This window comes from Myotis brandtii, unplaced genomic scaffold, assembly GCF_000412655.1.
Source record: "Myotis brandtii unplaced genomic scaffold, ASM41265v1 scaffold131, whole genome shotgun sequence".
Lineage (NCBI taxonomy): Eukaryota > Metazoa > Chordata > Mammalia > Chiroptera > Vespertilionidae > Myotis > Myotis brandtii.
Window position 1 is genome coordinate 3,953,172 of NW_005354632.1, and position 25,650 is coordinate 3,978,821.

The 25,650-nt window shown below is 44.6% G+C and overlaps 1 protein-coding gene across 1 annotated transcript; it reads right to left on the reverse strand.

Moving 5' to 3' along the window:
* Positions 1–7,691: 7,691 nt before the first annotated feature.
* Positions 7,692–23,602, reverse strand: CD53 (CD53 molecule). The gene is made up of 8 exons (XM_005860036.2): positions 23,497–23,602; positions 16,613–16,692; positions 15,578–15,766; positions 14,172–14,246; positions 13,522–13,617; positions 11,383–11,463; positions 10,225–10,308; positions 7,692–8,977 (listed from the first exon to the last, which is right to left on the reverse strand). Exons 2-8 carry the CDS (start codon positions 16,673–16,675, stop codon positions 8,906–8,908), a joined length of 660 nt encoding a protein of 219 aa, XP_005860098.1. The 5' UTR covers positions 16,676–16,692; positions 23,497–23,602; the 3' UTR covers positions 7,692–8,905.
* Positions 23,603–25,650: the final 2,048 nt, after the last annotated feature.

The window sequence follows — 25,650 nt, forward strand, 5'->3', positions numbered from 1 at the left end:
CTCCAACAGCCTTCTTGACATTTCCACTTAAAAGTCTATTGGGTATCTCAAAGTTAACACAGACCAAGTCCAGCTTCCGATTATCATCCACACCCAAAATTAGCCTCAACCAAGATAGCCAAGTGATTTTGTTAAAAGTATACGGAAGGGAAAAGGACCGAAAACCCAACAGAAAAATGAGAAAAATACATGAACAGATAATTCACCATAAAAGGTATAGAAATGGTCTTCAAACATGAAAATGTCTAAAAATGAATTCAAAATTGGATAGATGCAAGTTAAAAATTAGATAAATGGTATTCATTCAGATACCATTTCTCGGTCAGCTGGAAAAGATTTAAGAATATGACAACACATTCTGTTTGCAAGGCTGTGAGGACACTGCTATGGGAATACAATTTGGTACAATTCTTTTGGAAGGAAATTTGGCAATGTCTAACAAAGCAACGTATTTACCTTTCAACCAATAAGACTAGCAATTGTATTTTTAAGACGTGCCTCCAACAATATGAAAATCTATAATAATAAAAGCGTAATATGCTCATTAGACCAGATGTCCTTCTGGAAGAAGCCGGGGTTGCAAGGGAAGCCCGGGTCCCGGGTGCCAGAGGGAAGCCCGGGTCCTGGGTGCCAGAGGGAAGCCTGGGTCCTGGGTGCCGAAGGGAAGCCCAGGTCCTGGGTGCCAGAGGGAAGCCGGTGCTGGCAGCCAGGGTAAGGAAGGCCTACTTTTGCACGAATTTTGTGCATCGGGCCTCTAGTATATATATATATAAGTTTATTAATTACAATTTTGTTTTTAATTGCAAAGTGTTGAAAACAACTTTAATGCCCATTAATAGGAGAGTGGTTGAAAAATCCATGGTATGTCACACAGAATACTAAGCTGTAAGAATGAGGAAGAGCTCTATGAACTAATATGTAATAATTCTCCAAGATATACTGTAAAATGAAAACAAAGTACAAAGAGTCTACAGCATGCTGCCCTTTATATAAGAAAAAAGATATAAAAAAGTACATCTGTTCATTTATGTGAAAGAAATACAGAAAGGATAAACCAAAAACTAATGAGACTGACTAAGGAAAAGAGAAGAAGGGGTGGGGAATAGGTTAGCAGGGATTATGTAGAGTAACATTTCTCTAAACTTTTTCTATAGCTCTGACTCATAAAAATCACAGTAATGTCTTGCATACCCTTCCCATATCCCCAAGCAAATTATTAAAACCAACTAGGACATGGAGGGAACCCAAACTGGAATGCAGATACTAACAAATGTACTTGGAGATGTGGCCTCTAATGCAGTAGAGGTTAAATGAGATCAGAAGGATGGGGCCCTGATGAAATAGGGTTAGTGTCCTTATAAGATGAGATATTAGAGTGCCTCTACTATCAACCACCATCATCATGAATGCACTGAGGAACTAGCATGTTCTCACTGAAGAAAGGTCATATGAGGAGAGAACACAGAAAGGAGCTCCCATATGGCTGTCATCTGACTTCTCATCAGAAACTACAGGTCAGCGGGAATGGTATGAAGTATTCAAGGTAATGAAAAGCAAGGATTTGAAACTAAGACTATTCAGAAAGGCTATCATTCAAAAATAGTGAAATAAAGAGCTTCCCAGACAAAAACAATGCCAAAGGAGTTTATTACCACCAAATGAGCATTGCAAGAAATGTTAAAAGGACTGCTGTAATATACATATACATACATATATATGTATATGTATGTGTATATATATGTATATATATATGTATATGTATACTAGAATCCTGGTGCATGACATTCGTGCACTGCGGGGTGGGGGTGTCCCTCAGCTTGGTCTGTACCCTCTCGCAGTCTGGAATCCCCCAAGGGGTCCTTAACGCTGCCTCGGAGGCAGGAGAGGCTCCCACCACCACCACTGTGCTCTCCAGCCGTGAGCCCAGCCTCTGGCTGAGTGGTGCTCCCCCTGTGGGAGCGCACTGACCACCAGGGGGTAGCTCCTGCACTGAGCGTCTGCCCCCTGGTGGTCAGTGAGCGTCATAGCTACTGGTCGTTCCGCCATTGGGTCGATTTGCATATTAACCTTTTATAAATACAATAAAAGCCTAATATGCTAAATGTCCAGTCCAGTCATCCATTCAATCAAAGTGTAATATGCCAATGATATGCTAAGGCCGCTCAACTGCTCACTATGATGTGCACTGACCACCAGGAGGCAGGTGCTCCAATTGGTAGGTTAGCTTGCTGCTGGGATCCAGCCAATCAGGACTGAGCGAGACGGGCCAGACACACCTTGGAGCCTTCCCGCAGTCCCTCCCTGGCTGGCCAACCTCCTGTGTCCCTCCCAGGCCCTGATCATGCACCAGTGGGGTCCCTCAGCCTAGCCTGCACCCTCTTGCAATCTGGGACCCCTCAGGGGATGTCGGAGAGCCGGTTTTGGCCCGATCCCGCAGGCAAGGCCAAGGGACCCCACTGTTGCACAAATTCATGCACCGAGCCTCTAGTACTTAAATGTAAATGCTCCAATCAAAAGACATAGGGTAGCTGAATGGATAAGAAAACATTACCCATATATAGACTGTCTACGAAAGACCCACCTCAGGGATAAGAGTGAATGGATGGCAAATTTTTTTCCATGGAAATAAAAAAAAAGCTGGGGTAGCAATACTTGTATCTGAAAAATAGACTCCAAAATGAAGGCTATAACAAGAGACAATAAAGATCACTACATAATACTAAAGGGATTGATGCAACAGGATATAACCCTGGTAAACATATATGCCCCCAATATAGGAGCACCTAAATATATAAAAAAAACTTCTAGAGGACTTTAAGGGAGAGATTGACAACAATATAGTCATATGAAGGTGCTTTACTTCCAAATGTCTCATTCTAGTTTCAGGATCAGGAAAAAAGAATAAGGAGGTGAAATATTAGGAAAGCAGAACCTCTCTTATGTATTATTGGATTACTGGGCAAACTGCAGTAAAAGCTGATAAATTTTGGTTAGGAACAATATTTCTGTTGAAGAAGAAAGGGAACTGATACTGGGTATCAGCTAATAATGTCTGTCACAAAAACCATATCTACCATGTTTTGATGAAAGGTTTAGGCTATAAGAACAAAGAATGAATAACTATGAACTATTCAGACAAAAATAATTAATGTTATCTAAAAGGGAGTAAGAATCATTCTTGAGTTTCTACTTTTGTTTCAGTAACACTAGGGGGAAAAAACAACTTTTACAGAGTTCTGAGGTAAAATGTAAATAGAGACTTTTCTAAATATCTAAGTTTTGAATAATATATGATATTAAAAGATATTCTCATTCTGGCCAGTGTGGATCAGTGGTTAGAGCGTCAGCCTGCGTACTGAATGGTATCAGGTTCCATTCCTGGTCAAGGGTTGCAGGTTCAATCCCTGGCCCCAGTGGGGGCTTATGTGGGAGGCAACCAATCTGTTTCCCTCTCTCACATCAATGTTTCTCATTCTCTCTGTCTCTGTCTCTGTCTCTCTTTCTCTTCCTCCCTCCCTTTCTACCTTACTCTCTCTAAAAAGCAATGGAAAAAAATAACCTTGGGTAAGGATTGAAGAAAAAGAAAGAAAAAGATATTGTCAAATATTCAAGAGCCTTGGAGATATGCTTACCTATTTTCTTGAATAAAATGACTTAAACATGTACTATTACTATACAACTGCTCATTATGTCTTCTTTAAGAAAAATATTCCTACCTCTGGGAATCTTTGTGTTGTCAGCTTGGCTAGGTTGAACTACATTTCCAAGAATTTCCCTTTGCATATATTTCTAGTTAGAGACACTTGTGGAAGACTTGAAGGGCAAAATGAAGCAGCATTTTGTAGCTCACACACATTGTCTCTGATCTACTAGCTCATCTTATAGGCCTGAGGCATGACCAAGTCTGAAAGGACATCTCCTGAATCTTTAGCCTCTCTTACGTCTTGGTCAGGTGACTGTGTTTATCTCTGTAACAAAGAATCCAGTCTTCTGAAGGACATGCCTACCATCTAGGTCATAGATACCAAGAACTAACACAGATATCAATCTGCCCCATGGCCTTCAGTTTGTCCCAGTGTGACCCAGATTGTTCTTGCTCTCCCTCATGCTACATTCATTTTTCCTTCTTGACTTTCTGCCTTGTGGACTTCAAGTTCCAGAATCAGATCGAAAGAAAATAGCTCCTTACAAGGAGGTGAGATGGCCAGATTCCTGGTTCATAAATAGAACCTCAACTACTGAGCCACACCAGCCAGATTATCCTATATAATAAAAGGCTAATATGCAAATCGACCAAACAGTTGCTATGATGCGCACTGACCACTAGGGGGCAGATGCTCAAAGCAGGAGCTGCCCCCTGGTGGTCAATGCACTCCCACAGGGGGAGCGCCGCTCAGCCAGAAGCCAGGCTCATGGCTGGCAAGCGCAGCGGCTGTGGTGGGGGAGCCTTTCCTGCCTCCATGGCAGCGCTAAAGATGTCCAACTGCCAGCTTAGGCCCACTCCCCCAAGGGGACATCCCCCGAGGGCTCCCAGGCTGCGAGAGGGTGCAGGCCGGGCTGAGGGACCCCTCCCCACCTGAGTGCACGAATTTCGTGCACTGGGCTAAATATATATATATATATTTTTGTTGTGGTTGTTGTTGTTGTTAACCCCCACCCAAGGACAGTTTTTCCATTGATTTCTAGAGAGAGTGATGGTAGAGAGGGAGGGAGAAAGGGAGAGAAACATTGATGCAAGAGAGACACATCAATTGGTTGTCACCTGCACACTCCCAGACTGGGGCCGGGGATTGAACCTGCAACCCATACACATGCCCTTGACCATGAGTTGAACCTGTGACCCTTCAATGTGCAGGCTGATGCTCTAACCACTATGTCACATTGGCCACAGGTGTAATGTCCTTCATTGTCTCTTGTTATGCCCTTTGTTTTGAAGCCTATTTTGTCTGATATAATTATTGCTATCCCAGCTTTCTTCCCCATTTCCACTTGCATGAAATATCTTTTTCCATCTATTTACTCTTAGCCTCTGTGTATCTTTTGTTATGAGGTGGCTCTCTTGTAGACAGCAAAATATGGGTCTTTTTTTCATATTCCTTCAGCTATACTATGTCTTTTGATTGGAGCATTTAAGTCATTTACATTTAAAGTGTATTGATAGGTACATATTTATTGCCATTTTATTTTTTTAACTATGTTATTCTGTTTTATTTTTCTTCCCTTCTCTTTCTTCTTAAACCAGGCCCTTTAACATTCCTTGTAATACTGATTTGGTGGTCATAAATTCCATTAGTTTTTTCTTGTCTGGGAAGCTCTTTATTTCTCCTTCAATTTTAAATGATAGCCTTGCTGGGTCAAGTTGTCTTGGTTGTACGTTTGGACATATCTTTTTGAGGACATAACTTCAAACACTTCAGCTACATTCTGATTAATTTCCTCATACAAATGTTCCTCTTTATTAATCTCTCTCTAGTTGTATCAAATCTACTTAACATATTCATTTAAATTTCTAAATTTTTATAATATTTTCAGTTTTCAAAATGTTTAGTCTTTAGTTTCTTCTGTGCACATATTTTAAGGCTGTTATTTATTTTTGTAAATAGAAAAATATGGCTGTTATATTTTGTGGGTCCTTTTCTATCATTTGTTGTTTCACTTGGTTCATAGTGCCTTATTTTCCCATTTTTATTTAAATTTACTAGAGGTTTGATGCACGAAATTTGTGCAAGGGGCTTGGCCCTTGCGGCCCTGGCTTCGTCTGGAAGGGCATCCTGAAGGTTGTCTGGACGGTCATTCTGCTGTTTGGCCGTCTGGTCTAATTAGCATATTATGCTTTTATTATGATAGATTGGAGTAACATTGTTTAATAACATAAGTTTCAGCTGAACAACTTTATAATACCTCATCTGTATATTACATTGTGTGCTAGTCACCCAAAGTCTAGTCTTCTTTTGTCACCATATGTATTAACTTCTTTATCAACCCCCACCACTTTCCCCTATAGTAACCACCATACTGTTGTCTGTGTCTATGAGTTTGTTTTGTTTGTTCATTTGTTGCTTTTTGTTTTATATCTCACACATGGGTAAAATTATATAGTTCTTGTACTTTTTCATATGACTTATTTCACTTAGCATGATACTCTCAAGATCCATCCATGTTGTCACAAATGACAATATTTCATCTTTTTTATGGCTGTGTAGTATTCCATTGTATATATATGTACCACATTTTATTTATCCAATCATGGGTCAAAGGACACTTAGGTTATTTTCACATCTTGGCTATTGTGAATAATGCTGCAATAAACCTACGGGTACATGAGTGTTTTCAAATTTTTTGGTAGATACCCAGATTGCTGGGCATATGGTAGCTCTATTCTTAACTTTTTGAGGAATTTTTATATTGTTTTCCATAGAGCCTGTACCAATTTACATTTCTATCAGCAGTGTACAAGGATTCTCTTTACAAAAGATGCTCTGATAAGGAGCTAGTATCCAAAATATATAAAGATCTCGTACAGTTCAGCAGCAACAACAAAAACCAAAGAATCTATTTTAAAAATGAACAGAGGGCCTGAACAGACACTTTTTCCAAGAAGACATACAAATGACCAACAGACATATGAAAAGACACTCAACTTCACTAGCTATAAGGGGAATGCAAACCAAAACTACAATGAGATACCACCTCATACCTGTTAAAATGGTTATTATCAATAAAACAAGAAGTGACAAATGTTGGAGAGGATATGGAGAAAAGGGAACCCCTGCATACTGCTCATCGTGTCTTATTTTCTTGGGTGTTTAGTGAATTTGACTGAGTAGTTTCATTTTTTTTTTAATATATTTTATTGATTTTTTACCATGGAGAAAAGGGAACCCCCGCATACTGCTCATCGTGTCTTATTTTCTTGTGTGTTTAGTGAATTTGACTGAGTAGTTTATTTTTTTTAATGAAATGAAAAAATTTGCTTTTTTGAGGTTCATGGAAACTTGGTATTAAGTTGGTTCCTTCAGAAAATGTGTGAATTTTGTTTTTGCCAGAGCCTGGGATAACTTCTGGTTTGGGGTGCTTTAAATTTTTAGTTTGAAAGTTTGAGGATGATGCAGACACTCTTCATTTACACTTTACATCAACATGATAGCCAGATTATGGATTCAACTTCTTAAGATGTTGCCTTCCTCTGCTAATTTGCCAAGCTTTAAACAAAATTTTATGTAATCTTTGGTGAAAAGGAGTGGTATTTATAGTTCACTCTTACACTAAAGTAGAGGCCTTTGGGGGTCTCTGACTTAAAAGAAAAAAGATTTCTACTTAAACTCCCCACCTTAAGTGGACACTGAAATTTGCCTCTTGCACTTTATGTGCTATGAGCCATGAAAACTGATAGCCAAGTTGACCTAGTTTGGCAAACGCCCGCAAATTTCTTTTACCTCTCTGGTTCACACCATCAGCAGGTCTCTGGCTTGTGTATTCCTTATTTTATTTCTAGCACAACAGTGGTCCTCATAAAATGTTTCAAAGCTTTAATCTAGCATTTTAGTTGTTTATAATGGGAAGTTTAGTCTAGTAATATTGTCTGTAGTCTTACCAGAAATAGAACTCCTTTTCTTTCTTAATCTATTTGTATATTTATTATTTTAGAAAATTGTCTATAGCACTTACATTTAAAAAAGTGATTGGCCTAAATTTTAAAAATCATATTCTGTTGCAGGCTTTAAAATCTTAACTGTGTATCTGAGGTTATGGCCCAATTTTTATTTATAGTTAATTTGTACATTTTTTTCTCTCTTTTTCTGACTTGATCAGGCCAAAGGTTAATAAAGGAAAATATATAGATTATTAAAATAAAACGTGATAAGATCTATGAAGTTTCTATGAGTGTGTTAGTTATGGAGGTGAACACAGGAGACATTTTGTCAATATTTAAACGGGCACATGTATGTAAAGTTGTCAGCACATTGTCTCATACTTGGAAAGACCTCAATAGATATTAAACTTTATAGTACTAGGGAAACTTTCCTTAGATAAAGGGGAAGGTAGGCATTTGTTATGCAGCAATAGATAACTAGTATTCCTGGCTTGCTGGCAAGGCAATCAGTATGATTCACGGAACATGCATTTGAGAGATAGGAATGGGAACGTAGTGATTGAGATCATATGCTATTTTATTTATTAAAGAGTTAAAATAGCGCATCAACAAAACCTTATGTGATAAAGAAAAAATATCAGAACTCTTCTGAATGTGAGTATCACCTGAACCACCAGAGATACTGGTCCTGGTGAGTTCTTCCACAGTTATGTAAATCAAAGGCTAAGAGATTGGCTGAAGTCGGGATATGAATAACTGCATAGTTTCTTCTGGAAGGACAGAATGAATGAATAGGAAATTGAAATGAAACCCCACTATTTGTGAAGAGAGAATACTCTGTCATTCCCGTAGCCAAGGCCCACAGACAATGATCCAGTAAGTCTGGCCCCAGACGTCCCTTCAGCTTCTGTCTTTCTTGACTTTGGAGTGAACTGGGCATGATTTAGAGACTAGAGACCTGACAATGAGAAGATGCAAAAATTCGAGTCCTAGACCCATCCTTTGATCTTGAGCCATTAGTGCCACAGGTTCTTGGTCTCTCATGTCTGAAAAATGCTCAGGTATTAGTGTCACCACGTCGAGTGGCATGGCTGCCACCATGAGTGGGTGAGTGATATCCTGCTTCCAGAGATGGGAAATGCCTGTCCAACACCCTCTTCTCAGGTTGTGTGAGAAAGGGGTCAAAACAGGGAAGAGATGAGAGCGGGACAATGATGCCAGTCCGAGAGGTGATCATTTAGGCCTTCATGCTGTAGGTGGTTTTGGATTTCCAGAGATGAAACGAGTCTTTTCGGCAAAGGCAGTAGCAGGTCACAGCCCTAGGGCCTGGCTGGTTTTATCAATCTGGCAGTTCAGAGTCAGCGCAAAGGACATCCCCAACACCTAAGAAGAGTTGGGAAAATAGGAGATCTTTAACAGAAGAGGCCATCTCTCCCACAACCTCTGGCATCAGCCCCAAAGTAAAAGAAAGTATCCGTTATACTGAGACCATCTTTCCTGCTATCACTTTAAATTCCTTCTCAGGTGTTGTCTCCTTTAGCTTTAGAATGGCGGTGGGGAGACTAGTGAGCCTGATGCTGGCAAGACGAGTATAGAGTCTGGGGACATCTCTTGTCTCCTTACGTCTTTAAGAAACCTTAAGAAGCCCTGCTGCTGGAACAGGCATGTTCTGCACAAGTCAGCGCCTCATGCAACGAGTCATCTCTCCCTGGAGTCTGGGGACATCTCTTGTCTCCTTAAGTCTTTAAGAAACCTTAAGAAGCCCCTTAAAAAAAAACAAAAAAAAAACCCCTGACCGGTTTGGCTCAGTGGATAGAGCGTCGTCGGCCTGGGGACTGAAAGGTCCCAGGTTCGATTCCAGTCAAAGGCATGTACCTTGGTTGTGGGCACATCCCCAGTAGGGGGTGTGCAGGAGGCAGCTGGTCGATATTTCTCTCTCATCGATGTTTCTAACTCTCTATCCCTCTCCCTTCCTCTCTGTAAAAAATCAATAAAATATATATATTAAAAAAAAAAAATCCCACCCATGGCCCTGGAGCTCTGCTTGTTTTACTATGGTTGCAAATATCAAAAAATTTCTATATGTGACACGGCACCAGAATTAAGTTAGGGTTTTTCAAAATGCTGACACGCCGAGCTCAAAAGGTTCACCATCACTGCCCTATGCGCTAATCCTCCTTGGTTTCCAAGCAGAGAAAATTGGTTTTTCTCTGAGCTCCTTGATTAAGTCTTAGCTAATCTGTGACATACCCAAAACACGTGGGTATAAAAATGGTAGAAATATCACATAATATAAAAGAAGACAAAACTCTCCCCAATTGATTCCTGCCTTGTCAAACTAAGCAGAGAAACAACAAGGAAATTAATTATAATTTTCATCATCAATTCCTGCTTAGCATATAAAGCCAATTTTTTTCAAGTCTGTCACAAGCTTTCCTCTTAAGGATAAGTTGACCAGATAGCTCTTATAGCATATTTTCTGTCTGCTTGAAATTGCTAATAACATTATTTGCTACTTGACTTGTGGAGCTCACATTTATTGAGCACATACTATGTAACTGGTACTGTTCAAAACTTTATATGACGTAACACATTTAATCCTGAAAATAGTCCTATGGTTAAGCTCTTACCTGGATCACACATACACAGATAGTGATGATGCCGATATACAGGAAGTTGGACTGAAACCATGATTTTGCTTTTATGTAGCAACCCTAGAAAAAATTACAAACACAAATGATACCACTGTATTATTCAACTTTATCAAGAGGCATATTTGGGAAGATAGTTGTCTTTTGCCTTATGGCAAGAGACTTAAGCCAGGTGTCATATTTTTATTTTCTTTATATATAAAAATACAGTCATAAAGTAGAGAATATTGAACTGAAGATTTTTTTGGTGGTGTTATTATTACAATGATACCTTAAGTAGAAGTCTTAAATCCTCACACATGAGTTCAACTAACTCCTGAAAGGTATGTCAGCAACAGATGTCCTTATGTTCTTTGAACATTTACTGCTGACTTGAAATTAACAAACGGAAATGTAGGCAATGCAATGCTAGGATTGGTTGCGTTTCAGCTTCTGCTTCAAAAGCCAGTAAACTTATCAGGGTCCTACCAAGCTCCAGGGCAGTCGCTGGTTGGTAGGTGTCCCAGTCTTTCTTCAGACACCTAAAAAATTCCAGAGATTTCCAAACAACCCCAAGAGTGGGTAACATGGGGTAACAGGACCTTAAGGACTTGGTTGAGCTGGAAGATGATTTCGGCTGCCTCTCTGGGCCTAGTCTGGAGGTCCGAATCAAGTGGGAAGATTGTTTCAACAGTTGCACCAACTCCTGTCTCCCCCAACTTCTCACTCCTTCCCTTATGATTCATCTCACTAAGGGGCTGGATGCTGCCATCTCCAAGGAAGGAGGGCAGAGAAAGTGGTAGAGGGAGAAGCTTTTCAACCCCAACCTTACAGATTTCACTTTCAGCCATAAGGAGACCCACTTCTTGCTCAGGAGAAATCGAGACATGATCCTTTGCCACTAGCACATACACTTCGCCCTCTAATGTAATAGTATAGGGCAGCACGATTCTCCATGATGTCTCTAGTCTGAATGAGCTTGTTTTTTGTTGTTTTGTTTTCTGATTTGTCTGGTTACCTGGGTTGTCTCCCTGGTCTCTATTTTGTTCAAGGTTCCCTGTTTCTGGCTGGGAGGACTAGGTCCCATATGACTGGAGTTTCTAAGGTAATTAAACATTCTATTAAAGAGGCAATAACAGAAACATTGCCCCAAATTACCTTAACTTGTGGATCTTTAGGGCAAGTAGCTGGTGGGCCGCCGGTCCAATCACTTGTGCCATTTACACCACAACATTGCAGCTGAAAACCAAGCCCCCCCGCCAAAGATACGATTGTTAGAAAGTCAACAGAATGAAAATGTGGGCCTTGGAGAAAAGTGGGCCCTTCATATCTGACTGTGTAGCAGAAAATCCAGAATTGGCCTGACTACTACAGCTCCTGAGACAAAATGCTTTCAAATCCATCGTACCATTGCATTCACATAGACTCCTCGAAGTTGAGAGGGCACGTTTACTTTATTCACACTTTACAGATCGAAAATGAGACACACAGGGGACTCTATAATGGAGGGATCAAGCTGATCTACCTACACCCACCAACCCGTCTTGAGATCACAGAAAGTAAGACAATCAGACATTGGAAGCAATGAAGATGTCCTTTAGTAGGGGAATGGATAAATAAGCTGTGGTATATCCAGACAATGGAATATTATTCGGCACTAAAAAGAAATGAACTATCAAGCCATGGGAAGACATGGAGGACCCTGAAATGCATATGACTGAGTGACAGAAGCCAATTTGAAAAGACTATCTACTGTATGATTCCAACTATATGACATTCTGGAAAAGGCCAAACTATGGAGACAGTAGAAAGATCAGTGGTTGCCAAGGATGGGAGTAGGACGGGTGGGGAATGTGCAGCCTGCGGGCCATATAAAGCCTGTGAAATCATTTGGTCTGGCCCTGCCAAGGCATTAGGGGTGAGTTTATTAAATGTTGGACTACATATAGCAGCTAATTTTTCAGTTGATAATTTTGTATGGCCCATGAATGATGTTATAAATATCCAATGGCCCTCGGCAGAAAAAAAGGTTCCTCACCCTGGAGTAGGAGGAGAGATAAACAGGTGGAGCACAGAGGATTTTCAGGGCAGTGAAATTACTCTGTATGATACTATAATGATGGGCATATGTCATTATACATTTGTCCATATCCATAGAATGTACAAGACAGAGTGAATTCTAATGTAGACTATGGACTATGGGTGATAGTGATGTGTAAATGTAGATTGATCGTTAGTTTAAAAAAAAAAGAATTATTCTGTTGATAATGGGAGAAATGCATGTGTGGGGACTGAAGGTATATGGGAAATCTCTGTACCTCTCTCTGTTCTGTTTAAACCTAAAACTGCTCTAAAAATTTAAGTTCTTAAAAAAAGAGGCTATTATCTTTATATTGAGTGGGTAAGATGATGTAACATCTAGTATTTGCTTTAATATATTCTAGCAAAAAAAGCAGAGGGGATTAGCTGAGACAGTGGCAAAATATTAACTACTGAAGCTGGGTGATTTGTACCCAGAAACCCATTTTGCTATTCTTCTGTTTATTTTTAGATATTCCAGAGAACTCTCTAATAAAGAGACTTCTAAAGCAAATTGAAAAATAAAGAACTGGGGACTCAGAGAGGTTAAATGACTTCCTCAAGGTCAACCAGCCCTGGTCTGGCTCTATTTCCTGTGCTGCTGCTTCTCCACACTGAGCAGGCACAGCAGGACCACGGCCCCATGTGGCCACAGTGGTGGTGTCTGCGACACAGACTATGCCAGTGCCAGGCTGGCTCCCTCACCCTTCTGTGTCCCCCAACACACCAAGGCAGGGATGCAGAGTTAATGTGGGTATTCGTGGATGGGGAGGGGGAATGAGGAATGGTGTGCTGATGGGCTAGGTATCAAGCAGGATTTGGGCTACTTAGGAATTCAAAAGAGATTTCTTGTATTATATCATTTCTGTTTTCAGGGAAATTTTGGAAAAGATGCAAACTAATCTAGTATGACACGTTTGGGTCTTCCTTAGTAGAACTTAACCCATGAGCCTATCTGAGTTGGTGAAAAATGAGAGAGAGACTGTAGACAACCCGATTAATCTTCTTTATGTTATGACCCACAACGTAAATAAGATTACCCAAATGACTTAAGGAAGAACCAAGGTGATTCTTGGCAAGCATATTCTGGACCTGACCTAGAGGCAATGGACCTTAGATTCTGAAACTCCCAAGAAAGGAAGTGCCTTTTAGCCTCCAGGGACCGAGGTTGGAGAATGAAGTCAGGGTTGAGCTGCGGAGGGGCCCATCTGCACTCACAAACTTCTGGATGGAGTCCCACGCCGCCCTGGTGCTGTTGTCCGAGTGATATCGCTGGATGCTGTCAGTCAGGCCTTCCCGCACCGAATCGCTCAGCTGCACAGGGCGCATGCCAGCAGGGAGACAGTGTAAAAAGCAGGTGAGTTCAAGGAACAAGGAATTTCTAGGACAGTTGAGCTGTCCCATTTGCCCCTCCCTTCCAAAGGGTCTCTTCAGAGCTACGGAAGGGAGGGGAGAGGTCCTGTATTTTTTTTTTTTTTTTGCATGGGAAGAAGTGCTGAGGGTGAGATGGCACTGAAGGAGGAAGCGCACAGCGGTCACTTGTGCTTCCAGAACTCTTTTAAAGGAGGAAAGGGCCAGTCAGAGCCTTGGCTCTCAGGCACGTTCTGTATTGCCAACCCATGGAGCAAAGTAGGCTGGAGGAAGATACTTACTTCCACTCTTCTTCCTTCTTATCCTTCAAAGAACCACACAAATGCAATATCCTTCATGAATTTCTTTAATCTCCCCAATTATGATTAATCTCTTTCCTCCATCCTTCCACTTTCTTCTACCTCTAATTGTAGGACTTATTTTGTGCCACCTTCTTCTCCACGGCCCACTCCCCATGCTCTGCAATAGGACAAGGTGCTGTGCTCTGTATAACTTACCTTCTGTTCATACACGAAGAGCAGGATGGCCAAGGTCACCTCAGCGAGGAGGATGATCAACAGCAGGACAAAGAACTGGGGCAAAGCAGAGACATGCTCATAGCACAGAGCCCAGGTCTTTCCCTATTCCCACTGCATCCTGGGAGCATCCAGTCACGTCTCTGCACATGTTCTTGTTCCTGCCTGTTGGGCCTTCACAAACCCCCTCTTGTCTTGTGAGGAAAATGTAATCTTTTCCTACAACTAGATTCCAAGACTCTAGAGGGCAGATCAGCTGTCTTCTTTGTTGTTCCCTTCCCATGTGCGTACCGAGCTCCATGTGCAAAATGTATATGTAATACCATTTGCTGAGTCACTGAAACCATTTTGGCATTAGCCTATCCACACAGCGTCTTTAGAGTCTGGGGCCTGGTCCCTTCTGCAAGAGCAGGGCTATGTGTACAGATGGGGAGAATATGAATTAGAACCTGCCATCATGGTTCTAATTCGTATTTATCTCCAACTTTGGATGCCGATTCCCTTTGTATTAATCACATTCACACTTTCACTTATTCCCTTTCCTTTATCTTTTTACCCCAACATGAATCTTGACTACTTAAAACCTTTCCCCATGCCTGTTATGTTCCACCTTTTGCCATTAGTCCGGGAACTATCTGAGAACTGGGACTTTCTTATTCTCTCTCTGGACTCCAGTTTCAGACCTGACCCATAACGGAAAGAAGATGAACCAAATGACTTAAAGAAGAACCAAGTGATTCTTCTTTAAGTTACTGGGAACCAGACCAAGCTCTGATCTGGGCACACAAGAGAAACGGGGAGCTTGTCTTTAGAGTCTGGGGCCTAGTCCTTTCTGCAAGAGCAGGGCTATGTGTACAGATGGGGAGATTTCTTTAAGTGACTGGGAACCAGATCAAGCTCTGATCTGGGCACACAAGAGAAACGGGGAGCTCTTCTTTCCGAGCGCTTAGAGGCTAGACCTAAGCTTAAAGGTGCTCCTCTGGATAGTTAGCAGCCCGGGGCCAACTGGAAGCTCTGCTATCCCTCACAGTAGACCTCAGTGGCTGCAGCCTAGGCCCTCGTCTAAACCAGGTCACTCTCACTGTGGCGTATCCTGTGCAGACAGGAGATAGGGAAGCATCGCTGCCATTTTAGGAGGGTCACAGCACTGAGAGGAATCTAGCGACTAGATTTTCCATTAGTTAGTGACTCCGAAAATATAGACTGATGCCAGGAGGATTTAGGCAGGTGCCAACCTTATGCTTCTGAGATGCCAATCTCCTGCTCCTCTGATTTCCCTGTGCCCATAGGTGAGCTGCCAAAAAACATCTTGCCTGGGCCTTAAGTCATGAAGTCCCCCCTCCCCACCACACACACTTAGGGCACCACCTCTCCTGCGAGAGACTCACCGACATAAGCAGGCACTTGTTCTCCTTGATGGAGCCCATGCACCCCAGGAAAGCAACCACCATGATGATGGAGCCCACGATGACAAGCACGTTGCCCAGCGTGAGGGAGGGGAGGTTGTGGAAGAGGGCCCCGAAGTTGTTGTGGACCAAGAAGTAGATCCCAAAGCCCAAAATGCAGCAGCCGCAGAACTGAAAGGAAGAAGGCCACAGCATTCTGAGATAAAACATGGTCCTCGGGGATCTCCTCATATTCTCATTTACTTGAGATTAGAATCACCTTTTTCCATTGGCTTCATCAGGACTCTGATGAATAACCTCTTTCCCCTAGAAAAGGGGTGGTCCTAGCTTCTTCCTGTCATGTCCCACCCAGGCCTCATCCTACCCATATCAGACACCAGGGGAAGCTCACTCCTGTGAGTAGCACAGTATTTTCAGGCTTCAGATTCCTACTCCTTGCCCCTCAACTGCTTACACGTGGTCTTCCCTTTGGAAACCACAACCATGTCGAGTGGAGGCCCTGTTTCAGAAGTTCATCTTGCAAGGCAGAAAACTGGAGAGGCCAACTTCTAAGGATGTTCTCATAGAAACATGAGTACCAACTCATATCTGAAATTCATTTGCTAAGTTTGGTACAGTGAAACCTCCCCAGAAAAGGTGGCTTTCCTTTCAATCAGCTCTTCTAAGATGTCCAGGGGGGCACATAACATCTAGGAAAAAAGAGGCACTCAATACACAGTGTAGACTAGAGTCTCTGGTTTCTCACCCATAGATGTCAGCAGTGAGTGGTAATAACCTAAAGTCCCCAGAGAAACAGCATCCCCTTCATATTGATACCTTTCAATTTTGGGTTATATACTGCGGCAGGATGCCGAGAGGGGAGGAAAGTGTCATTCCCTTCTTCTTAAGCTAGGTAGACTGCACATGACGCAGGTGTGCATGAATTCACTCCACACAATGCTCTTCAGCAGAGGAGAAAGAAGTCGAGCATACCTGGGCGGAGGCGAGCTCAGCCATGCTCAGAAGAGGCTCACTTACCCAAAAGAGCAAGTTGAAGAAAAACAGGACATACTTCAGCAATTTCAAGCTGCTCATACCCATCCTGGGATATTCTTGCACTAAAAAAGAGAAGGCAATAAAGACAATGTAAGTGACCTGGTTCTGCAAGTTGGTTCCAAAGATCAGCGGGCACAAATATTCAGTTCAAGGATCTCTAGCATTACCTTGGGTTTGAGCTGTGACTCTTCTCTGGAAAGTTTCCCCAAACTTCCTGCTCTCTTAGTCTCTGAACTGAGGTACCAATTGGCTCATCTCGGACACTCACTTTTGCTTCAATTCATCAAGCCAAGGATGCTTAACATTGAATTAAGCACGGTAGGAGTAAGCAATAGAGCCAGAAGGGCAGGTCACAGTGACACAGTGTCCCAGTGCTCAGGGACTAGTGCCTGGGTACTTACTCAAGAAGGCAGCGCCGAGTTCAGGGCGAGGCTGGTCAGTTAGCTGTGGACATGGCTGGTGCCTTGATCAGCCAGTCCCTTAAGTGCCCTGAGCTGCACCTATACAATACATGTAGTCTACATACCTCTTCACATGGAAGTGGGGGAACATACTTATGCCTCATTTATTCTTTTGCTGAAGACACTGATAGTGTTTTTTTGTTCTAAGATGCTGTGGGAGAAGCAACTGTAACCAAGCAGTAGCTACCCTCCAGGAGCTGTCAATCTTACAGCAGAGCTAAAACTGGCCAACAACTGTCCAGTGGAACAATGAAAGAAGACAGAAATGAAAATGAAAACTTTTTTAAAAATATGTATTTTTATTGATTTCAGAAGAAGGGAGAGGGAGAAAGAGAGAAACATCAATGATGAGAGAGAATCATTGATCGGCTGCCTCCTGCATGCCCCCTACCGGGATCAAGTCCAAAACCCAGGCATATGCCCCAGCAGGGAATTGAACCATGACCTCCTGGTTCATAGGTCAACGTTCAACCACTGAGCCACGCTGGCCGGGCAAAAACTTTTTTAAAAAATAGATGTGTTTTTTTTCCCTTGATGAGGACATCAGTGTTCAAAGTCTAGTCCTCAATTCTAGAGATCCAGACACACAATTTTTAATTTCTCTCAGTGATAATGGGGCATAGATGAACTCAACAGCAACCACAGGTAATACTTTAATCAATAAAGAAACAAAATTAAAAATAAAACAAACAAAACCTCAATGGCAAGAAAGCAAACACTGCCATTTAAAAATGGGCAAAAGAGCTGAACAGATACTTCACCAAAGATACGCAGATGGCAAATAAGTAAATGACAAAGCACTCTACTCCAGTAGTCATGCAGGAAATGTAAATTCAAACCACAATGAGGTACCAGGGTCCACCTCCTAGAATGACTAAGAGAAGAGAAAAGAAAAACAGCCGAGCCTACCAAGGGTGGATGAGGATGTGGTGGAACTGGGACTCACGGGCTGTGGGTGAGAATGGAAAAGGGTACATCCACTTTGAAAAACCGTTGGCCAGTTTAGTAAAAAGTGAAACATAACTCTTATCAAATGATCCAGCCATCCTACCCAAGGTCTTTACCCAAGACAAATGAACACATACGCCCATACAAAGACTTGTACAGAAATGTTTATAGCAGCTTTATTTGTAATAGCCCAAATCTGGAAACAATCCGAAGGTCCTTCAATAGGTGAGGGGATAAATAAACTGTGGTACAACTATGTCATGGTAAACTACTCGGGTATGAGAAAGAATGAACTGCCAACACATGCTACTGCATAGATAAACTCAAAAATAATTATGGTGAGTGAAAGAAGCTTGACATAAAAAAATACATACTCTATGATTCCAATTACATCAAATTTTAGAAAATGAAAGCTAACCTATAGCAACAAAGAACAGATGATGAATTGCTTGGGAGGTGGAGGTAAAGAAGAGGGGGAGTAAGGAAGGGCAAGAGAAAGGGTTGCAAAAGACCACACATATTCCTTGGGGAGTGATGCATGCCATCTTGACGGTAGGGACGGTTTCAGCACATATACATATGTCAAAGGCCCTTCCTAATTTACACCTGCCCATCTCTCCAAACTCGTGGCAACAGTCCCTGTCTTATACTTAAAAACTTAACAAGTGACATTGACTATTTGTCACTACCCTTCCTTCCTTAACTTGGCTCATGTGGTTTCCTGGAATTGCCCCTTTCTCTCTCTCTCTGACCCCTCAATTTGGTTAGCAGTTAATCACCCTGAGACTCAGGTCACGTGTTGTCACTTTCCCAGGAAGACTTCTCTGATTCTGATTCTTCGTGCCCAACCCCCGCTCCCACAGGGTGACACTGTGCAGCTCCGGTATTGTCCTGAGCACCTTGCTTTGTAATGATCCCTCCCGTCACTAGAATGGGAGCTCCTTGAGCGTAGGAGCTGGTTTATTTACCTTCGAACCCTCAAGGCCCAGCACAGAACCTGATTACTCTTAAAAATAACTAAGATTGATGGATGAACAAAGGACTGGAATTTTCCTCCTTGACCCTAAATAATCCAGTGAGTGGAATGACCATGACATTGCAGCGTCAGGAGCCTTGGGCTTAAGATTTATTCTGCCAGTAAACTAATCTTTTGGGCACCGGCAAATAGCTTACCCCAAGGAGATGGGGCTAGATGCCCCCTGGAGTCACCTCCTCCCCACCAACCTGGGATCCTGTGACAACTGCTTCAGGTCCCTGTCATCACCTTGCCCACAGAGTACCCACTGAGAAGGTGCCCACAAACCTGGGGATCTCCCCACTGATTCTTTCCTTCGCAGACGGGAGGTAGGACCTCTGCTTTCTCCTCTCTGGTTTCCCCACTTACTCACACTCACCTGAACTGAGGGAGAAAAGCTGCCCATTTGGTAAGATCAGCATTACTGTTATCACTTGCATGGATGGCCCCAGCTCTCCCGGAAACCCAGAGCCCGAGCCACCCACCCCCACACCTTCCTTCACTGCGATGGGCCAGTTATTGAGCTCCCGCCCCTTCACTCCTGCCAACCCCACCGCCTGGGAGACCCCACACCCTCCACAGTCAAGGTCGCCACACCCAGCCCCATGACCCAGGGCTCTGCAGAGTAATTCTATGACATCAGTTTCCAGGAAAGCTCCGTGATTGAACTGCAGCCAGCTGTGGTCACCTCCCACGCCCCAACGTGGAGGCCACAGAGGAAGTTACACTTGCTTTCCTCCCAGCAGAGCGCTGGGGCAGGTAGAGTCTGGTGGATTCTAGCTCAATCTCTCTCTTTTCTCTGACCCACACCTGCTCCATCTAATCTGGTTTTGAGTTTAATCCAGTTTAGCGGTGGCTAAGGTTGGACGGAAGTTTTGAGAAACTATCCGTCCTTGATCTCCAGCCTTATCTGATCTGATCTTAGAGACCAGTCTTGAGTCATAGCAAGACAGCCGTGGTGTCACACCAACTGTGACATTTATGAGATGTTAATAGGAGTTCCTCAAACACAAACAATCAATAGGGAGCGAGAGGAATCGACTGGACAAATAATTTTGGAAGTAAATGGGATTAAAAGACTGAGATTCTACCACAGAATCTTCTTTTAGGAGAACAAACCATAGGATCATTTTTAATGCCTCTGTTTGCTTGTGATACAGAGTGAATATGGAGCCATGAGTTCAAATTTACTTGAACACCTTTCAAAAGATGTGAGATGTCAAAATCATTCCTCAACTAGCTCTGAGATGGGAAATGTCAAACAAAAGTTTGACAAATTAAACCTACATTGAACACAGTCCAATGATGCCTATTTAGTGAGAAGCCTACGAGAAAAGGGAGTATCGTGTCGTATGGAGGAAAGAGCATTCCACGGACAGGCAGGTAATCTAAATAGTTAAGAGGGTTTATGGCTTTGGACAAGTCTCTATGATCTTAAATTATTAAACATATTGATTTCAAATCACCTGGATTTGTAGTTGTTATATTTTTATTTTGCTTATGTTAAAATGCACTGGAAATGCCTTTTTTTAAAAAAATATATTTTATTGATTTTTTACAGAGAGGAAGGGAGAGAGATAGAGAGTTAGAAACATCGATGAGAGAGAAACATCGATTAGCTGCCTCCTGCACATCTCCTACTGGGGATGTGCCTGCAACCCAGGTACATTCCCTTGACCGGAATCGAACCTGGGACCTTTCAGTCCACAGGCCGACGCTCTATCCACTGAGCCAAACCGGTTTCGGCTGGAAATGCCTTTATGTAAGGAAGGAACACAGTCCAATGATGCCTATTTAGTGAGAAGCCTACGAGAAAAGGGAGTATCGTGTTGTATGGAGGAAAGAGCATTCCACGGACAGTCAGGGAAGATTCTAAATAGTTAAGAGGGTTTATGGCTTTGGACAAGTCACCTTAACTGAAAAGTAAGTCGATTGGAATGTCCTAATGGCTAATCTGTGCTGGGCTCTCACGGTGAGTTGGGTGCTACCCAAGGCCGCACGGCACCGCTGTCTCATTTCTCTGTGACTTGGCTTCGGCGCTCGGCACCTGCAGGGGCAGCTGGGCCCCGGAGCTTCCCGAGGACAAGTGCCCAGTGTCTAGGCCCCGGTGATGGGCCTGCATCACACGCCCGCTCGGTACAGGAAGTGCCGTGGACTGAATAATGTGGGAGCATGAACCAAACCACCGAAACTGAACCAGCACCGCGCTTCCTGGAGCAGAAGCGGAGGGAGAGAGTGGCTGTAACCTCGCACACAGCTCCACCCTTCGCTCTAACAGAGGCCAAGTCTAGGTCGAGGAGGAAAGCAGGAAAGCATCTGCCTCTTCACCCTCACGTCAGCCCCCGTCTCATCCATGCTGCCACGTGGCTGTCTCTGGGGAGCCCTTCCCCCCCATCCCCAGGCCGAGGCCGAGGACCCGCCTGGCTACTGACCTTGCCTTCCACTCAGGGACTGGGATGCTAGAATCCAAGCAAGACAAAGAGATTTCCACTTCCCGTGGCCCCGCAACCGTGGCTTGTTACACCTCAGCCTGGCCTGCTCTCCGTTCTCGCATGCCTGGGGCGCACTGGTCTTGGGGCTGCGTTGCTGGGTTCTGTCTGGAATGCCATTACCCCAGTCTCCGTAGCAGACCCAGACTTCTCTGAAAAGGATCCCGAGCGGCCCCCCTCTCCCAGGGAGTCCTGGGCACGCTCCCCAACGCCTCCGTTCTGTGCACACTGTCCCATTTATTGTCGAAAAGATCACACTGTGTGGTGTGAGCTGTATCTGTGCCTGTCCTCCGTGCTAGACTCTACGAGCGCCTTGAACTTGAGAACCACACCCGTTAGTTAGCCGTGTCTCCAGCACCGAGCACAAGGCCTAGGCCCTGGGAGTGAGGCGAGGAACAGGCCGCGGCCGAGGTCTGAACCTTCTGAGCAGTCAGAGGGTTCAGAGAACCAGCAGCCAGCAGCTGAGGACGGAAGGAAGGAACGAAGACCACAGTTTGACCTTCCCAGGTGGTGTCTCCTGGGTTCCCAGAGTTCACCTCAGGTGGCGGGAGTGTGAAGAGATGGGCTTCGAATCCTTCCCTGGGGTGTAAAGCCCAATCCTTTCATTTTAAGGCTAAATATTGTTAACCGGCCCCCACAGGAAACCCCACAGGAAATCAAGTTTTAGCTCAGCCTCTGCGCCAATTCAACCGCAGTTTCAAAACAGGGCAGATTCGGGTGGCGATTGAGAAAGCAAAACTTCTCTGTGTAGCCAGCAGCTAAGATTCTGCTTTTGCTCAACTGGCTTCCAAAGCACTTGCAAACGTATGGAACGTCTCTTATCTCCTCTGGGAGTTCCTCAGGGCGGGGCGATTGGCTGGACAAACACCCTCCCACCTTCCCAGCCCCTCCCTCGCCCCCAGCATCTTCCGAAGCACAGTGCCTGGCCCCAGGCATTCCTAACTCCTGATTATTAAGTAACTTTGTTAAACAGTCCAGGGTTTATTTTTAAATTCAAGGTTCAATAGCCCCCGAGGTGCTTTGGGAATCGAACCCTCTGCCGAATGCCCACCGAGCTCGGTCAGGTGGGTGGTCCCGGGGACTCTGCTCTGCCCACCAGGAGGCACTTTTGCAGGTCCCGGAGGGAGAGAGCTCCAACGGTGCCCTGACCCCCAGCCGGTATGGTAGCCACGGAAAGCCAAGATCGAAGCTTGGCTGGGCCTTTCTGAGTCCGGAGACCCCATCCTCAGTTATGGGGCGTCTCATTGCCATGCCAAGTTCCACCGGTTGGCGCATGGCATATGTATTCGTAGTCACGTTTTGTACCACGGAGAAGTTTCTCTGGGGGAACTGAGGATCACAGTGCCCTTGCTGCCCTTTGAAAACCACCAATCTAAGTGCCCCTTCGGGATGTCACCTTTCACCTGTGAGATACAGGAGCTGAATGCGTCCTGTGGGCCCGACCGAGCTGGGCGCTGGGGTCTGTAGTGATGGCTCTGAGGCCTCACAGCGGGAGCCACTGACTTCACTTTGGAAATTTCTCTCGCGCAGAAGACCTGCGCTCCCAGCTGCCTTTCCAAATGGCCCTGGCTGTTGGTTCTCTGCTCACTTGAAAGTCACCAGACCCATCTCCCAACGACCGACTGGGGCCTGCAGGAGGTTGCCCCAGGGGCCTGTAGGAGTCGGCCCAGCTCCATCTCGCACAGGAGGCTCCAGGCGTCAGGAACACCTGGCCCAAAGCGATCTCAGATCCTGGGAACCGGGTTCCTGAAAAGCCTTTCTGGCCGGTTTGCCTTCTGAGGGACTAGGATCTTGCCGATCTTTCTGCTTCCTGTGCAACATTCGTGAAACAGAAGGAGGCGATTGTAGGGTGACTAGAGCGGTGCCTGGCGGCTCCTGAGGAGACACCTTCCCCCATGTTACCTGGTTCAGGTCTCTGTTCTCAAGCCCAGACTGCAGTGTCCCCAGTCTTACCTTCTGCGGGTGCTGCTCCTCAGTCCCCGAGGCAGATTTGATGATTGTCCTGGAGGCGCTGGGACAAGGCTGGCGACAAGGATGTCCGGGGCTATCTGAGTAAAAGGAGAAGTGGAGGGGGAATAAATGTCATCACACTGCAAGGACAGGAAGCCCAGAGGAGGCGAGGGAGGAAGTGAGGCGGGGCCCGCCCCCCTTGAGACTCAGAGATGCAGTCCTTCCCTGAGGCTTTTTAGAAATCTGCTCCCCTGACCCGCCCAGATACCTGCACTGGCTTTTAGGAAACAGGAAAACGCCAAGACCAGGCTGGTTCAGGCACGAATCCGCGAGCACGGTGGGCTCTTGCTTGGGTGATGTGGGCATTATTATTTTTGTCTGGAAAAGCTCAGTCAAGGTGGCAGCTCAGAATTACCCATGGATCTGTTCGAGAAGGAGTTTGGCCTCACCAGCAGTTTCCATTCAGGCAGACGGAGATCAGAGCGCAGGCCAGAAATCAACGCTTTAAAATGTCTTCTAAGACTGAGATTTAGGGATGTCTGTTAAGCCACTCCGCCTTCTCCCCACCCGCCCTCCGGCTGCCTTCCGGGAGCTCTCTAGTCTCCAGGTCGATGGGGCGCCATTCCCAGACTTCTGCATCTCAGGCTGGAGGTCAGCCCTCAGGCACAATCCAAAGGACACGGTAGAAATGATGGGGTTCACAGAGGGAAGCCCGGATTTAGAGCCCAAAGATCTGGGTCTCAGTCCCCGCTTTGTCTGTTAGCCGTGCGAGACCAAGCGAGACCAAGCAGACCTCAGCCTCTCAGCTTCGGGTTATTAATTCTAATATAAAACAATAATAACAACAGGAATGGAGCCACTTTAAATTGGAGCCGGAGCTGCCATCCCCGAGGGACTGCCTCGCACAGCTTACTCCTCAAACCTTTGGAATGATAGGACGGGGCCTAAAGCAGCATTGTATTCCAAACAACTGTCTGCGACGATAACAGGGAAGATAACCTGACACTGACTGAAAATTAAAGACATTCTTTACGAACAGCACCACGGCATCCTGGCCCGTGTGGCTCAGTGGTTGAGCTTCGTCCACGCACCAGAAGGTCTCCGGTTTGATTCCCGGGTCAGGGCACGTGCCCAGGTTGCAGATTCGGTCCCCAGTCAGGGTGGGGGAGTGTATGGGAGTCGTGGGGAGTCTTCTCTCTCACATCAATGTTTCTCTCTCTCCCTTCCTCTCTCTCCAAAATAATCAATAAAAACACATTAAAAAATAGCATCAGTATGTTGGCGTATCTGCACCTATAAACATTCCTTCCTTTTATGGATGTACATGGTCCCCTTCCGTTTCTCATGAATACCCTTCGCCTCTACCTCCTAATCAGAACCCTATCTGGGTTTCTGCCTGAATCAGTGCTCCCGGAAGAGCTGTTCTATTGGATCTCAAATAAACGCTTGTTGCTGCTCACCTTGGCCTTTTATTTTTAGGTTAACAGTAACATCTAATTATAACCCTACTGAATAGTTCCCGTTATACCCCATTTACAGAAGAAAAAATAGAGGCTCAAAGAAGGTAGCTACTCTCCTCAAGATGATACAACTAAGAAATGGCAGAGCTGGGGACTCAAGCTCAAGGTCACAACGAATGCTGTTCCAAGAACACTGATTGGTAGTTTTTCAGGATATGCTTTTGTTGGAGAGAGAGAGAAAGAGAGAGAGAGAGAGAGAGAGAGAGAGAGAGAGAGAGAAGAGAGAAACATTGATGTGAGAGAGTAACATCAATGCCCCAACCAGGGATTGAACCTGCAACCTAGGCATGCGCCCTGACCAGGAATTGACCCACAGAAGTGGCTATGATCTCCTCCTGACCCCCCTTACGCCAGGGGGTGGCCATGCTAACAGGGGGTGTCCAGGGCCTGGCAAGCGCAGGCACCCTTCCTAGCCCAGGGAAGTCATTGGCAAATGTTGCTTTGAGGCACAACTTACAGAAGAGAAGTCAGTTACAGAGACTCAGAGGCTTAATAAATGCAGGGCAGGGAGGTCATCCACAGGAGCTGTGGCCCTCCCTAAATGTCCCCTCCTTCTCCCCCTCCTGGGGCACACCAGCTCTCCCTGACCCACAGGACGCACATTTGGCCAAACAGGACCTCTGTGTTTTTGTATATT

What these genes read in the sequence shown, in the direction of transcription:
- CD53 (XM_005860036.2), bottom strand. Translation starts at nt 16,675, where the DNA reads ATGGGTATGAGCAGCTTGAAATTGCTGAAGTATGTCCTGTTTTTCTTC. An exon ending in TCTTCAACTTGCTCTTTTGG is followed by an intron (nt 15,767 to 16,612) that starts GTAAGTGAGCCT and finishes TCTTCCTTTCAG; the next exon opens with TTCTGCGGCTGCTGCATTTT. An exon ending in ACAAGTGCCTGCTTATGTCG is followed by an intron (nt 14,247 to 15,577) that starts GTGAGTCTCTCG and finishes GCTTTGCCCCAG; the next exon opens with TTCTTTGTCCTGCTGTTGAT.